Genomic DNA, 16,092 nt, shown 5'->3' with positions numbered 1-16,092 from the left:
GGCGGGAAGCTGGGGGGGAGGGGAGCACTGGGCAGAGAGGAGGAGCTGGGCTTCTGGGCCGCTGGGACGTGCTGGGACGTGCTGGAGCTGCTGGGTTTACGGCTGGGTTTACGGCTGGGTTTACTGCTGGGCTGCTGGACTATTACTTACCGGGTTCGCTGGGCCCGCTGGGTTCTGGCTGGGAGGGATTCTGGCCCCGACAAAGCGAGGACGCCGTATCCGGCGTAGCAGCAGCAGCGCAGACAGCACTAGCACGACCAGCACGACTAGCGACCAAGTGTCCCGTCCCGTCAGCTTGGATTCTAGGCCCGATATAATAATAAGTCGGGGATCTCCTCGGCGGCGGCCGGCGAGTCCCACGGCGCCAGGACCTGCAGTATTATACGGTATAGTATAACCGCCTGCAGGATGCCATCAGTCTGCAGCAGTTCGAACCATGGGCACGCACGTATGGAGCGAGCAGTTGGGGGAGATCGAGCACGTTGTCGCCGTCTTCCATTATTACCTACTCTTCTGCAGGCGTCCCAGCGCGTGGGCCAGAGCGAGTCCCAGCGCGCAGGCGTGCAACGCGCGATGGGCGCTGGGCGAGATGGGCGGCTGAGCGAAGGCGGCCGGCGCCCTGGAGTATTCCGGCGCCGTAGGCCGCATGCGGGCTAGGCCCTGCGCCAGCGCCAGTGCCAGCGCCAGCAGCATGGGCGGGATGTAGCGTAGTCAGCTAGCGGGTGGCCATGATTACTACTGGGAGAAAGCGAGCCTGGGATACTTCGTACAGGAATTGCGTATTGCGTATTTCGTACGTAGTACTTCTAATCTCTGTATCTGCTCTCTTGTTCCTGTGCTACAGTACTCGTACTGTCTGTCGGTACTTGTGCATCTATTATTATTATCATTATCATTATTATGATTATGATTACTGGTATCTACGGTCAGCGCTTCCCCCGCGTCTGGCGCCCAACATCAACACCAACAGCAATCCAACAATCCAACTATTGCCGATTCGACATGCTGGAATTCAACTCGGGGAACGCGAACTGCAAGTCCAGGTCGCACGACAGCAGGGATACCGCTTCAGGGGGACTCCAGGCGACGTTCCCGACGATTTATTGCCAACAGGATACAGAACACTCCGTGCCTCTGTGCAGCAACTGAAAGTACGACGTACGAGGTGCGGTACTGAGTACCCAAGGTAGAGGTACCTCGGCAGTATTAGTCTACTCTGGGAGCATTCCCTCTGCCCAGTACCGAGTACTTCTCCCCGATCTGACTCTCCCTATCACTCCGTAATAAGCCAGCAGTGCAGCACGGCGAGGGGAAGGGGAAGGGAAGGGCCTGGCCCCCGTCTGCGGGCTCTGCGAGTCCGCGGGCTCTGTGGACATTTGGGATTATTGGCACCTGGCACCATCTGCTTGCCGCATGCAGCCCCAAGCCCAAAACAAAGCCCAAAGCCCACACACTGGCACACACTGGCACACTGGCCCACAGCCCACACGCCCACGCCCACAACCCACAACCTGCACATGCAAACTTGCACGGACAGGCCCGCGAGCCATGCAGACTCCAGAGCGAAAGTAGTGGCAAGTACAGTAGGTAGCGTATCTGCAGATATGCTCCGTTCAATAGGGCCCAGAGGCTTTTTGTTGGCTTAAGCCGTCAAGGGCGGCCATGCAGCCAGACGCTTGTGGGAGAAACCTGAACGGTTGATATCTGGCGGGTCTAACGGATCCAGTAACAAGAACCACCACGGCGACCACACGCACGCACGCGGACGAGAGGTCACACTACATTACGCTTCCCACATGGGACGAGGGTCGAGGGTCGAGGGCTCGAAACTCGAACATATTCTGGGACCCTTACTTCGAAGTTTGGAAAGATTACTTAATGATAATCATGATAGCAACTCGCCCGTCCCACGAAACATGCTAATTGGAGGATGCACTCGAAAGGTAGTGGGGAAGAATGAGATGGCAATAGCTTTATGAGGAATCTTTAGCCTGCTCAGGTAATCGGACATCAGTCGTCGTACATGTACAGTACAGTACATGTGCATGTACGAAAGTACGGTACTTCTCTCAAATGGCTGGTTTCCAGAAGGACCTTTTGAGGCTTTGACAGCCTTCGGCACAGGCCCACGATGATTCTCAACTCTAATTCTAGCAAAGCGGCTTCGCACTATCTGCAGAAGCGAAAGCCAATTTCTCTAGAAGCAGCTTAGGCTGGGCACGACAAACAACACACGGTGCGCACAGCGCGCTGCCGTTGTGGCGGGTCACATAATAGAGCCAGAAAACGTTTTGATTAATTTAGGGGGAGGGGGCCTACTTTTCGGACAGGAAATCGGGCTCAAATGGTCCAGCTCTTGCAGGGCTGAAGTGGCCTCAAGTGCCAGCTTTTGTTTATCCTTGACTCTTGGGACCGTGGGATTTGAGCTTCCTGGCTTATTATTGGGACCACCACCCTCCCTCCGAGCAACCACACCCGCAAGTTCGCAAACAAGCCAGGCGCATTGACCAGCGATCGTCCAGGTATATGGGGGTGATTGGCGTTTTCTTGACGTTGGCCAGGGAGGGGAGAGAGCTTTCTGGCGGTTCGGCGAACTGCCCGTGAGCTGCAAGTTGCAACCACCGCAATAATATAATAAGCCATAGGAGTAGCGTAGGGGAGGTGGTACAGCCGTACCGATTTGTCGGATGATATTCCCATCATTATTGAGATCGTACCCAAAGCGGCTTCCTCATGCATGCGTGGGCAGCACGAGGGGATACCAGCACGAGTACCAGATATCGGATATATATGGATGGTCACTAAACCAGATATCGCCGCGCCATGTTACCCATGATCGTGTGTGCGGGTGGGGATGACAGCAGACTCGAGCTGACATGAAGCCTTGACGGCCACGTTGCCTGCCTGTCCTGCTCAGTCCTCACTTTTCCCAGTACCAAGTTCGCGGTGCATGACTTACAGTATTAACTTCGTCGTATCTTGTCTACAGCAATTCGACACGAAACAAATTTCGGTAGCATGCACGACGGTGTGTGTGTGCTTGGAATTCGCATCATGATATGACGATAATCATTATAATACGTACAGGTAGTAATAGTAATACTTTCGTAATATGAGATGAAAAGCACGACCCTGTTCCCCAACTTCCCGCCTCCCCGTCCTCTCTGGCACATCTCTCGCGCATGACTTACTCTGTAATTCCAAGTGTGATTCGTCCTGTTCCATAAATAAACACCCTTCCCTTCCCGCACAGATCACCCACCGCCCTGCCCATGTGTTCAGCTGGCTGATTTGGAGAGCCTGAGCCTGGGCGGTGGGCACAGTATCCCGGGAACCAGGGATCGAGAGCGAAAAAAGTTCGGGGAGGTCGCCGGTGCTGCCAATAGCGCTTTGTCCAAATTTTGTTTTGGGTCGCAATTTCATATAAAACATCAAACCCATGCCGTTGATGACTGTTTTGTCTCTCGAGACATTTCGAGGAGGGGGTGTTAGATCGGCGGGCGAATATACTACTTCGTAATGCTAATAAGGCCACACACGTGCGGGACATTCGGGGGATATTGACTTGAATTTCACATACTTCGAGGGGGGAGAAAGAACAGAGACAAAACCCGGATTAACAACCCGCCGCGTCAATCGTCTATTTTGACTGTTTGCGGACTGGCTTGTGGTATTCCGATTAGGTATGTTCTAGACTGGGGGGGACGGGGTGATTGGCTGCTAATTACGCATGGGAATGTGCAAAAAGGTGCTTTGAGCAGAGAAATGCACTTGCGCTTTGCACTGTCATTTCGATCTGCTGGACGCGAGGGGTGGGTGTGATCTCTGTACGTAGTGTAGTGCTGCGTACTTTGTACGAGGCATGATGATATGATCCCTTTTCTGGATCAGTGATCACTCCTCGAACCGGTAAAGGACAGGGAAAAATATGCAAGCCCGTCCCGGCCGTCTGAGCTTTCGAGATTCACGAATATCCGGGTCGCGACCTCCAGCGAACCCGACACCAAGCGGGTTCGAGCCAGCCCGAGGTTGTTCTAATTATTACTATCCCCCTTTTTCCGGGAACAGGACGTCGCACAGGATAACTAACTGTTGGGGCAGTGATCATCGATATGTTATGGCGACCTTCATACGTTGAGGCATTTCCCATATTGCCAGTACGTGATCTACCTCTTTCTGGCCTAAAGTCCTACTCCCCTTAGCCTGGCAACGCTCAAAACTCAAATCGTTAGCATTTATCTCTGAGCAAGCATGCTGTATCTCCGTACATGGTACAGGTACTTATGACCAAGGATATTACGAAATCCTTGGCCTCAGTGCTTAGTTTGGTTTCTCTCATCCCAGCCATGCAGCGCCTATCCTTGCACCTTGCTAATTAACTGTTTCTGCTTTCTTTTGATCTGTCCTAGCCAACCACGCAGCGACAAGGTTACCACTTATTTATCATGTCATCGACGAGACAAATACTACGACGTACTAGAGATCGCGCCCCAACAGTACGGGAGAAACCCATGGSGKGGGGGGGGGGGGGGGGRGTGGGTTGGTATTTTATTTCAGCTCCCAGGGAGAGACACAGTCAGAGAGAGTGAGAGAGAGGGACAGTGCGGAGCGAGGCAGCGAGCCTGGAATATCAGTCCTCTCTTCTCCAAACGGGAAGAGTTACGGCGTATGCAGAAGAGTACAGTATGGCCCTTCACGTGGATGTTAGTAGCACCTATACGAAGCATCGGAGGGTGTGCCTTCTGTTTCAATCCGGATAATTGGCACGTTTGACTGACTGCACACACTTCTTGCGTATCTGCTGTCATCTGCGCCGTCAAGCCTTCTTACCAACCGTTCGGGTGCGACCTCGTGCTCTGCTCCTCGTCCAAGCCTCCGGAAGACATGGGCTGAAGGCAGTTGACGCCGGTCCACGCTGCCCCTTTGGCTCGTTCGCCGACCTGATGGCACGCACCTCATAACGTGCCATTTAATTGTCTGTGGCCGTGATGACCCGATACCCCGATGCCCCGCAGATGGCCAGCCAGCCCAGATGTGGATTATCCGCGGGTATGGAGAACAGAGCCTCATCGTTGCTGGCGACGAGGCTTTTTAGCCACCAGAATACAGGTTGCGGGGAGGGAGGGGGCTGGATGGGCTGGCTGCGCTGGACTCGTTGATGTTCCCATGCATGTCCATACTACTGTACCTATGCAAGTACGTATACTCCGTAAGTATGATAAGTGCACTGCACCACAGATAAATTGCTAACACGGGAATAGACATGGCGGCTTCTCATCCTCCCGTGTGAGCCATGTGTACCTTAGGCACTGCATCACGCCCCAACCCCTAGGCTCTGAATCGTTTCTGCATCCACCGAAACCTTGATTCAGATAAGATTCAGCCATGACAAAATTACACGTCGGAATGGAAACCAAACCTGCCAAATTGTCAATGCACACCTCTCCCATCCCGAGAACCACCCCTGTCGATCTCTCTCCGAAAATAGCAACCATCGACACAAGATTAAAGCTTCAAACCCCCAATTCCGGATATTCTACAGAGTACTCTGCATGTAGCACCCAGTACTCAGCTGCCAGCGTACGCGGAACATTCCATTCCAGTCTTGTTGCTTATTATGATTACTACTTCGTGAAAGAGGGGGCGAAATATAGGCCCAGCTTTTCCCGCAATTATAAAATCCCTGGTAAATAATGGGTACTATACGGAAAGTATCGAAAAGAACCCGGGAATGGAGTTGAACATGGCCTCCCAGCTCGTGGAGATGGATAAGCACAGGGTCGGTCAGCCTGTGCCACTCGGATCTCGCAGGCGCCCGCGCCGGTGTGGTCAGTCAATGGCCAGTGACACACGTCCCGCCCGCCCCGCCAAACCCTGTGCTGTGCGTGCAGTACCTGTACGTAGATACGACGGCGTGCGCCCAAATCCAAGCGTCCCGGAACATTTCAAGCCATATGATCTGCAATTAAGAAACTCCCAAAAGTATGAATTCTATATCTTAAGCGGGTATCATGGGACGGTGTTTGGGAAGCTTACAAGGTACTCGAGCAAGCGTTAATTAATTGAAGGAGAGGGAGGGCGCTAATATCTAGGATTTGCTATTCTTAGAAGTATGCATAAACTGCTTAAAACTTCAAATATATCTATGAAGTATCAACGAAACAAAGACACATCGAATTAAGTTTCATACAGTAGGAAGCGAAACCAGTTTCACACTTGAACACTCTACTCTGTATCAAGATGACTCCTTTTTGACGACACGCTATCACTAACATATTCCGACGATGTATGACTACCTAGCTCATTCAGACGTTCTTAGTGACAAATGCCAATGTCATTCCACTACATGGGTTTTTGAAAGTAATATGGGGTTCGCCTAAATTCACTGTCTTCAGGGTCTCCTTGACTACTAGGAGAAGATCGGCTGCAAAGCCAGGAGATTCGCATATTTCCTTCAAAAACTTGTGCTTGTCACGTCGTATGTATCCTTCGACTGATGCAATAGCTAGGACCTTGCGAATTGCATGGCCGTCAGGCAGAAGGGCTGCTGAAGTAATATGCTGACCCAGAAGACAATAAGTATTGGTGTCCGGATCTCGGCCCAGGACGATGTGTTCTGGAGCTGGGTTGGCTAGGATGATAGCCTTGATATGCTCGGCCATTAGAGTTTCCATCCCGTAAACTCCGCACATATCTGCAAGTCTCACGAACTCGATGGTTGCAGTAATACATTCCGCCGGTGATGACTCGCTAAAGAGGACTCGACCAAGATAAAGCCACTGAACCAGCATTTCGAAGCTTCGTTGAGTAACGACGCCCTCTACCTCAGTCAGAGTCGTCGATTGATCTTGTCCTTCTCGGAAGCCTCCTTGAAATGTTTTTGCAAAATATAAGGATTGTTTGCAAAGTATAGCCTTCGAGAGTTCATATTCATGGCCCGCAGATCCAACTCGAACTTTGACGCAAGGGCCAGAGTAGAGCGGGAGGAAACTGAGGTCTCAAAATTAGAAAGACACATATTATAAGGCATTGTACAACATACGATGCTATAAAGTCTTGATATGGCGCGTCAAGAATTCCTTTTACGGTGTTTTCTGTAGGCATTTCGATGACTGTTGTGTCAATCTATAGAGCTGTCAATAGAACTGACGGATAGGTCTAAATGCCGGTCTCTAGGCAGCGGCTACTTTAGCAGTGAGAGTCAAGCTGTCAAAGAAAGAACCCCGCTTTTAAGCGCGGGTGTGTCCTCGAGCCACTCACCGAACCCAAATGCATGCTACACGGCGCGACTCTACACGCGAAAAGGTGCAGTACATGCAACAAGTGGATGAAGAAAAAATTGTTTTAGTGACAGCTCAAAAGGACGACGAGCGAACACATGATTGAACTTAGTAATGATGCGTCATGCCTCAGGCCGAAAGGAGTGTCTCGAAACGAAACGTTACGGAAGCTGAAGATCCATTGTCACGTGAAACTTTTGATCATTCTACTGTGAAGCTCTATGAATTGCGTTTTTCATCTTTGTTTTCCCCATATCAACAATAGTAGACCAGTACTGCACTATACAGTACGGTATAGTCCCGATACTATATTGTTATGAAAAGCATTTCCAAGGCACCCTACGCCACAGAAAAGCGATGAGGCTGGCTGTAGCTGACGCGGCGGGCACGAAGTAACCTCACAAAAGCGAGTGATGCAAGCTCCGATGATTCAGCTAGCTGTACCCTGCTGGTGTCCGCACATGTAGGTCTTAGTTTCGCTTCCTACTGTACCAGATTATTTCGGTTTGAAACCTAAGCTCCTCTCCCACCGTTTCAAATTCCGCGCCAACGAGCTATGAGTTCAAGCTCGAAATTCTCGGCATAGACGCAGATCCAACACTGCTTTGGGGGTGGGAAATATGTTGCACAAGGAATACGCCGTGGGGTTTCCCCCAAGCGTCGCCTATTTGCCGGAGATGGAACCTGCAGTCTCGACCTCGCTGAAAGTTGCTTCTTTGGTACTCCAGCGCGGCTCGACGTATCATTGTTTCTCATCACAAGGCTTAGATGGACGAGGGAATAAAAACTGCACATCCATCGCGCGCCTATAAATAAATGGAGTCTGCGAATGGAGCAAACATTGAGTGCAGTGAGTGGTTCATGTTCCACACTCAGCTATCTTATTCGCAGACATACCGGGTGTCTTTCACGAATACCTAAGGCACGTACATAAAGCAACTTCCCTCCCGACAATCCTCAGCGCCACGACATTGCCGAGCGCAAACATCCTATTTGTCCTCATGCGGAAATCGGGAAAAGCCCTCCACCGCCCACGGAGGTAGCTCCGGCCCCCGAGACTCGAGATCCTGGGCCCTGGCGCTAAAACCGCGGCAGAGACATATCCAATAACTATGAGGGCTTCGGGATTAGGATTTGATAATTATCTCTTTTGTTAGGAGTGGGGGCGGGAGGGAAGAGGGGGTAAGCATGGAAAAAAGAAAATTATATAAGACTAGGTTAATGTGAACGTTTCGGGAATTATAGGCTAGGCGGACTGCCTGGTTGCTTTCAGTCTGGGTATGGCGTAGTTCGTCATTCAGAGACAGATAATCACCGTTTTAGGTTTTGCTTGGTGGTGGGGATGGTTGATGGGCTGAAAAGCCTTGAAAGCCTCGTTTTGAAACAGGTTTAACCTCACTTTTTCATTTTCGCGGTTGATATTTGGAACCTTGATCCAGGCAACTAAATTACTTTTCTTTCTCTACTATGAAAGAAGTATAGCAAACTGCGAGAATTCTTAGTCACTGGAGCATTTCCTAGCGTAGCGCTCGAATGAAATGACTAGACCCCAAGGAAAATGTTCCAGCGATATCCCGATGTTGGGTTTTAAGTCTTTATCGTACTGCTGCTCGGCAGGAAACAGTTCCCCGGAACTAATTAGAATTTGTTATTCGTTTTGTGTAGCAAGGCCGAGCTGAGCGAGCAAGCTATGAGAAGACCGAGGTTACACGACGGTGTGCCAAATCCCGATGTCTTGAAACCCCGGTATGATTTTATTACGGAGAGGTTGGTTAATTGACATTGATTGCTTTTATCGGAGACTCGGACCTCCCGGCTTCACGTTCATATTGGAAACCGGGCCTGAATCAATAAATACCAATATCACTTCCAGCTGCGCAAAATAAACACGAGAAATAGTGTGCTAAATGCCTAGTTGGTTAATGAGATAATTGGTGCTCTAGTGATTCCAACCATAATGAATTGCTTTTCAATCATCCTGTTTCTGAATACTTAGCTGACTGTGCTTATGACTCCCGCGCACTTTCTCATATATGCCTAGTAGCACTACTAAATCCTATTCCCTGGATTACCGCTGGGAAGTCGCTAGCTTTAATGGCGATGCAATACTACGTCTAATATTCGATACTTGCGTGCGAACATGAACAAAGCGCTGAATTATGGCCATACTTGAGATCAGGTTGCTAGAATCTACAAATATGTCAAGACGAAGCACGCGGTGATTAGTATTGTGATAGCATCGTCGTCACATTTCATAATATCACGCACTGATGTTAAGATAATGCTGCTTCCGTGGTGGAATTGTTCTCACGGCGACCATAGTGCTGATAGGTTCTCCCTATGGTCCAATACATCGGCAAGCGTGCATCTAGATTCAGGCGTGGTGAGATAGGTGGTTTTTGTTGCCGTTTGCATTTTTGCTATAGTGTATTGCATGAGTAAGTCAAATAATGTTACCCTTCAACGTCGTTTCATTTTGTCACAATTTCCACGGTTTATACTGCATTATAGTATAGGTACTATCAATCAAAGTCTTTACCAGCTGGGTCCAAGGCCCAACCAATAGCCACAACAGTAACAGCAACAAGCCTCTCCCAAAGCCCTCTATCTAATTCATAGAAGTCTCCTACTAACAAAACAGCCCTAGATCACGAACTTCTTGGTGGCATTGACAACGCCCGTTCTCCTCGCCACCTCCTGTGCAGCAATCTACTTCGTCGTCGAAAACGGTCAGAAAAGTAATAGTGTCGCCGTGTTAGGTGGCCCTCATATTGGTGATGGAGCCCGCTCATCTAGTATAGAATATCTTATGGCAAAGAGTAAGTCGCTAAGGTAGAGGCAAAAGGCTCTTACGGAATTAAAGGCTATCCTTTTAGGATAAATAGAAAATTATCACAATATTAGAGGTACCTAGGTGTATTGACAAGGTGGTAAAGCAATACATAGGGCTTATAAATGCAGCTAGGAAGCCTATTAGGAGCACTCTATAGAAATATATAGTCGTTTATATGCAAATGTCAATTAAAGGGGGTGGCATCCTCAGCCTCGCCTATTTCAGGGGTGCTTACGCAATACGGACTCGCCCCGACTTCGAAGTCCGTCGGAGTAAACTTTGCACCGCCACGGACTCGGACTTCGTTGCGCTAATCTAAATTCTAATACCCCGATGATCCGATAATCCATCAAATGCCATCAACAACATTCCGCTTCCCATTTAGAAATTACCCTAACATACTCTCGTGAGTCTCATCCTACCTTTCCAGAATTTACTTAAGATGCTTGCCTTTTCCTCCTACCTACAAAGTAAAATATACATATTCTTCTTCCACTACCATCCCACCCACATCATCTCATTCTCAGTTTCACCTTCACCTTCACCCCCCACTTCATCTTCATAATGAGCCCATCCTTCGAATTCGATATCTCCCCAGAGAAGGAGGCAAGCATAAGGCAATACCTTTACCGCCAATTATTTGTCACTCCTCAAGTAGTCTCACGTAGCGATGTCGACTTGAGCGGAAAGACAGCTATAGTCACGGGTTCCAACGTTGGCCTTGGTCTAGAATGCGCTCGCCAACTCCTGGACCTTGGATTAAGCAAGCTAATTCTTGCTGTACGCGATGAATCAAAGGGCGAGACAGCCCGCACACTTCTCCTTAAAGGCCGGAGCCTTGACGCCAGTGCCATTGAGGTTTGGAAGCTCGATCTTTCCAGCTATGACTCTGTCGCCAAATTTGCCGAGCGTGCTAGCACCCTAGAGCACCTCGATATTGCCATGCTGAACGCTGGTGTCTACAAACTGGAACTGACTATCAATCCAAAAACTGGCTTTGAGGAGGTTGTCCAGGTGAATTACTTGTCCACTGCTCTCCTGACCCTCCTGCTACTCCCCATTATGAACACCAAGAAATCGGGTACGGCACCTGGCCGGATCACCATTGTCTCGTCAGACACAGCTGCCTGGGCCAAGTTCCTAGAGAAAAAATCGGACCCGCTGCTGAAGGCCTTCAAGACAAACGAGCTTAAATGGAACTTTCAAGAGCGCTACTCGACTTCGAAGCTGCTAGGCCAGCTATTCCTGTTCCAGCTGGCAAAGCATGTCGCTCCATCTGCCGTCACCGTCGACGCAGTCAACCCGGGCTTCTGTTACGGATCTGGCTTGCAGCGCGATGGTAATGGTACAGCTCTAGGCTTCATCGTGCGCGTTTTCACACGTATCCTGGGTCGACCTATCACTATTGGCGCCCGTCCTTTGACTGCTGCTGCTGTCAAATTCGGACATGAGGTCCACGGACAATACGTTGAAGATTGCAGGATACGACCGTATGTCCCGCATGTTCTACACATCAATGGCTACTTTACTGACAATGGAATACTAGAATGGCGCCTATGATATACACACCTGAAGGAGAGCGTATTGCCAAGAAACTATGGGATGAGCTAATGGATGAGCTTTCTTTCGCAGGCGTCCGAGATATCGTTAGTGCACTTGAGAAGCAGGCGTAATAGTCTCTAGGAAATGCGGCATGTGGTTAGGTTGTGAATTTTAGGAATACCAAGCTAGCACGGCTATGTACATTAATGAATTAATGAATTAATATTTAATTAGTATTTAGTAAACACAAAATAAATCCCTACCACTGTTTTCATATTCTGTTACTACGATAAATAATAACTTTGTTTCTAGTAAAGTAGTATTAGATAATCTTAGACTAATATAAAAAATTCCATTAGATTAAGTACAGAATAAAGTTAGTATACAATTCTTTTCTGCATATTTATGCCTGAGGTAGCAACTGCTGAATCGGTTAAAATCGAAACCTTTTTATTGACACGTCAATTTCTCTTTAATAACTGTACGATCGCCTACAAACGAGTTATAATACTCGCTCAAACACGTCCAAAAGCACACCAAGGCCCCTCCTAGGTATATAATCTGAATCAATATATGCCTTCACTAAGTTCTATGCTAGTTATCTGTGGCATATAGTTCCAAAATTCTTCCTTGCATCTCTCACGCATCACTTGCCGTTACATTTGCTAGGCGCCACTTGGCCCACTTCCTTCAATATCGCTAGCGAGATCTCTTGCCCCAATGGATTCAACGAGTCCCAGCTTTCAAGTTATGGATAGTCAATTCGATTCGGAGAGTTCATGGATAACTGTCATGTGTCAAGCGTCGCGATTTCAGATTACTGTATCGCTTAAAGATCTTCGCGGAATCTGCTTTGAGCTAGAGTACTCCGAACTGGTTGCCAAAGTCGACCAAATGGACGGTGGAGCTGACGACGACTATGATGCATTGTGTAGCTGGATTGTGGAACCATGCTTTTCTTACTTTCGAGAATGCACATCGCATATACCCAAGGATCTCACTTTCGAAGCGTTCTACTATCCACCAACCTATCATCTGAAGATTATCGTTTCAGGGTCTTCCCTTTACGCCAAGGCTACTCGAGATCGTCACACTATCAATCCTTTCGCTCTGATGATCCCGTCGCGAGATCTTCCACAATATCCAAAGGTTTGTCGCTCAAGGGCATCAGATATCCAAATTGTCCCTGCGATTACCGGCACCTATGACTATATGTCTGAAACCCCTCGTAAGGCCTGCCTTGGCGATGGCACAATCAAGTTCTTTAAGCCCGCGCTTGACAAGAGCCAAATTATCAGATAAATCGATACACATTCACGTATCCTTGATGCCGGTTTGAAGGGTAAGATTACGGTGGCCAACTTTCACAGTATTGTGATATCCAAAGACGTTAAGATGGCGATCGGCCTTCTATTTGATTTTATACCCTCAATCGGTGAATCTTTGCAAAGTCGCCAGTGCAAGATGGCTTCAGAACATCATGCAAAGTGGAGACGGCAAGTCACGGCTATTGTCAAGGAGCTACATTCCCATGATATTGTGTGGGGCAATGTTCATCCTGGGAATATCGTTATCGATATGAATTTCGATGCTTGGGTTGTGGATTTCGGCGATGGGTGGATTGAGGACTTTGTTGATCGCAAGAAAGCAGGTATAAAGGAAGGAGATTGGCAAGTGGTCCAAAGAATCTTCGAAAATTGGATTACTCGATAGGAGCGGCCTAGACTAGTTGTGGGCTTCTTTGACTTATTATTATTTCCTCTGTTAATGTTCATTTGACGTCCTGCTAGACATAGGCAATATAGCTAGCTGAATAAACAAGGATATAAAATATATCTAAAAATTACTTTATACTCGAGATAATATAACTTTTTTAGAAATAGTATTTCTAAAATTACTCTATATTTTTTAAAAATAGTAATTCTAAAACTACTTCTATATATAGTGTGACGGTTAGCGAGGTGCTGTTTTTAGGGGTCTGCTAACCAGTTCTCAGCTAACCGCGCACCCTCTTCTTTCTACACCACGCACCGCTCATGCCAGGCACCGTGCAACTATTGGCCGGCTACGCGACAGTGACACTTCGTCCATTTGGTACTATCTTTCCTCGACCAGCTTCCTCGACCTCCAAATTGAGGCCCCCCCCGTTTTCTGGTGGTTCACAAGAAGCCAAAAACGGCACCCTCGGGGTCCGCACGATCCTGAAGATGTATTTTAAAGAGTGCGCTCGTCCTCTGCTCACTCTATCCCAACTCCTCTGCACCCATCATACACTCACTTCTCTCGTCATCTTCCACTTCTCTCCACCTCACATCCTCGTCTGTCCGCAGAGCTCTCGTGGCATCGGCCGTCCCTTCTTTTCTGTCGCGGTCGCCCTTTCGCCCTCCTTGATCCGGCTGGCAGCTGTCTTGATGTCTTTACTATCACCTAGCCCCCTCGACGCTCTGTACAGGTTATAGACCAGCCTCAACACGATGAAGACTGCCCGCCTATCGACGACGATTTTGACAGCACTAGCGACCCGGACAGCCTTTTCGACAGCAGCGATGATGAGGCGGACACGGCAAGCGACGCTGACTCGGAGACTCCTCTGGAGGAGGTCGGCAACGATACCGACGACGACGATAGCCTCTTCGAGGGAGAAGTACGGCAGCCACCGGAGTAATATGTATAGGAGGAGCTTGCCTTGGTTATATACTCCGTAAGTCGGAATGCGATATATAGAAGTACTACATATCGAGCGAGTGAGGTAAGCGAGCTAGCTACCTCATAAGTTATTATGTAATAATTAGCTCTAGCTAAGTAGCTAAGTAAAGCTTGCGATCAGATCAATTTAATAACTAGCTTTAGATAAAGCTTGCGATTTGGCACTACTCGCCGTGATCATCGTCACCCTCTGTCTCTGCATTTCTGCGTTGTAGCTTGGAGCTCACCTCGCGATCGCTACTGGACACATCGCTCTCTCCTTACCAGTCTTTCTTACGCGCAGGATACTCGACCGCGCTGTGATCTTTCTTGCATGGGGTGTATGGCTCGGAACGGTATTCATGATCACCTGGCCTCCTGATCGGCCATCTGGGCCCGCTGCCGACGGAGATACATCTTGGAGTCAAGAGACATGGCGGGGTCGGGTGCTCTACGCCATCGTGTTTTCGCCCGTTGGCTGTATAAGTCGCTTTTATGCGTCAGTCCATTTGAATGGAATATCGGCCTCTTTTCCCATCGGTACTTTTGTCGTTAACATGTTTGGAACCATCGTGTTGGGAGTGTCTTGGGATTTACAGCGTGCTCCTCTCGAAGCTGGCCAGATTGGAGGAGTGGCCGGCTGCCAGGTCTTGCAAAGCGTGCAAGACGGGCTCTCCGGCTGTCTAACGACGGTGAGTAAGTGGGTGTTGGAACTGTCAAGTTTAAAGAGGCGACACGCCTATTTTTATGGTGCTATGAGCGTCGGGGTTGCGTTGGCTACCTTGGTAGCTATCATGGGTAGTCTGAGCTGGACGAGGGGGTTCTTGGAGCCAGCTTGTTCTATCTAGATGTGTGGGTGATCTGGCTGAACGAGGTTGAAGAGGAAGCCAATGAAACATGAAACGAATGTAGTGATGAAGGGACATCAATAGATGGTATTTTTAAATGGCATTTGAACAATGCTCAGGAGATCCGTTTTAAAGTCGTGCAGTGGTGCGTAAGTTACAGTTCTCACGTCTGCAGACATCACTGTAGTATATAGCATCTACACCGAACTCATTAATTCTGTTGAGCTCTAAGAATACATCACTACCCAGTACGCTCGTCTACCAACTCCAGTGCCTATTCAAAACTTCTCCATGGGTATTCCAAATGCTCGCTGACCGATTTATCACAACTCGTAGGGTGGTGGAAGGCACCCCTCCGAAAACAACCTACGTTTCATTCCGTTAGTGACTAGCAGAATCCCAAAGAATGAAAAAGGGGTCTCCTACCATTCACTGTCGTCCTGACCACTTGACGCGAAATTGAATTCCTCCCCCAACGACTTGCCATGGTTGTGATAGATGAGCTGCAGTGGTATGGCCAACTCCAATGCTCGCCAGATCCGTAGGTCCGCAACGCTCACTCGAATCACAAGTGCGTATTGTCTTGCTGACAACAGATTTAAGAAAGTAGGTAACAGCTCCTTGGACACGCTCGCGGGCACCCTTAGTTCAGCGGTCCATATCGCCTTCGAGGCCCCGTCATCCCCTGCCCGCTGCTCCCCCCTCCAGGCCAACTGTTCGCACTCGCGAACCTCCCACCTCCCCTTCTGCTCCATCATCTGCAGGAATGGATCTGTATGGCTCGCCATCGTCGTTGGCGCCTGGTGCAGCTTACATATGGTGGTAAAGGTGCGGCTGCGGAGACGCGACTGGACTATTAGCCTCCACCGGCCAACGTCGACGCGAGCCTGGTTCTCGGGCGAGA

General features: G+C 49.0%; 5 protein-coding genes across 5 annotated transcripts in view; 3 read left to right on the top strand and 2 right to left on the bottom strand.

Moving 5' to 3' along the window:
• The window catches only part of BP5553_04738 (uncharacterized protein), a gene marked incomplete at both ends in the record, with an annotated part of 2,806 nt that extends 2,113 nt beyond the window's left edge, over positions 1 to 693 (bottom strand). Inside the window, 2 exons of the mRNA XM_032013361.1 lie at positions 151 to 371; positions 506 to 693. Coding sequence (XP_031869961.1) covers positions 151 to 371; positions 506 to 693 — 409 coding nt within the window. The remainder of the gene's footprint in view (positions 1 to 150; positions 372 to 505) is intronic.
• Positions 694 to 6,305: 5,612 nt separating this feature from the next.
• On the bottom strand, positions 6,306 to 7,104 carry BP5553_04737 (Uncharacterized protein; the record flags this gene model as incomplete). Its single annotated transcript, XM_032013360.1, has 2 exons — positions 6,306 to 6,990; positions 7,043 to 7,104. 2 exons carry the CDS (start codon positions 7,102 to 7,104, stop codon positions 6,306 to 6,308), a joined length of 747 nt encoding a protein of 248 aa, XP_031869960.1.
• A 3,573-nt stretch (positions 7,105 to 10,677) lies between these two features.
• BP5553_04736 (NAD(P)-binding protein) lies at positions 10,678 to 11,786 on the top strand (the record flags this gene model as incomplete). Its single annotated transcript, XM_032013359.1, has 2 exons — positions 10,678 to 11,603; positions 11,660 to 11,786. 2 exons carry the CDS (start codon positions 10,678 to 10,680, stop codon positions 11,784 to 11,786), a joined length of 1,053 nt encoding a protein of 350 aa, XP_031869959.1.
• A 589-nt stretch (positions 11,787 to 12,375) lies between these two features.
• Positions 12,376 to 13,368, top strand: BP5553_04735 (Uncharacterized protein; the record flags this gene model as incomplete). The annotated part of the gene is made up of 2 exons (XM_032013358.1): positions 12,376 to 12,883; positions 13,043 to 13,368. The coding sequence occupies 2 exons, from the start codon at positions 12,376 to 12,378 to the stop codon at positions 13,366 to 13,368; spliced, it is 834 nt and encodes a 277-aa protein (XP_031869958.1).
• Positions 13,369 to 13,691: 323 nt separating this feature from the next.
• BP5553_04734 (uncharacterized protein) lies at positions 13,692 to 15,188 on the top strand (the record flags this gene model as incomplete). Its single annotated transcript, XM_032013357.1, has 3 exons — positions 13,692 to 13,844; positions 14,087 to 14,316; positions 14,645 to 15,188. The coding sequence occupies 3 exons, from the start codon at positions 13,692 to 13,694 to the stop codon at positions 15,186 to 15,188; spliced, it is 927 nt and encodes a 308-aa protein (XP_031869957.1).
• Between the last annotated feature and the right edge of the window lie 904 nt (positions 15,189 to 16,092).

This window comes from Venustampulla echinocandica (assembly GCF_003357145.1).
Source record: "Venustampulla echinocandica strain BP 5553 chromosome Unknown scaffold_2, whole genome shotgun sequence".
NCBI lineage: Eukaryota > Fungi > Ascomycota > Leotiomycetes > Helotiales > Pleuroascaceae > Venustampulla > Venustampulla echinocandica.
This window is presented reverse-complemented; position numbering and strand designations above follow the sequence as displayed.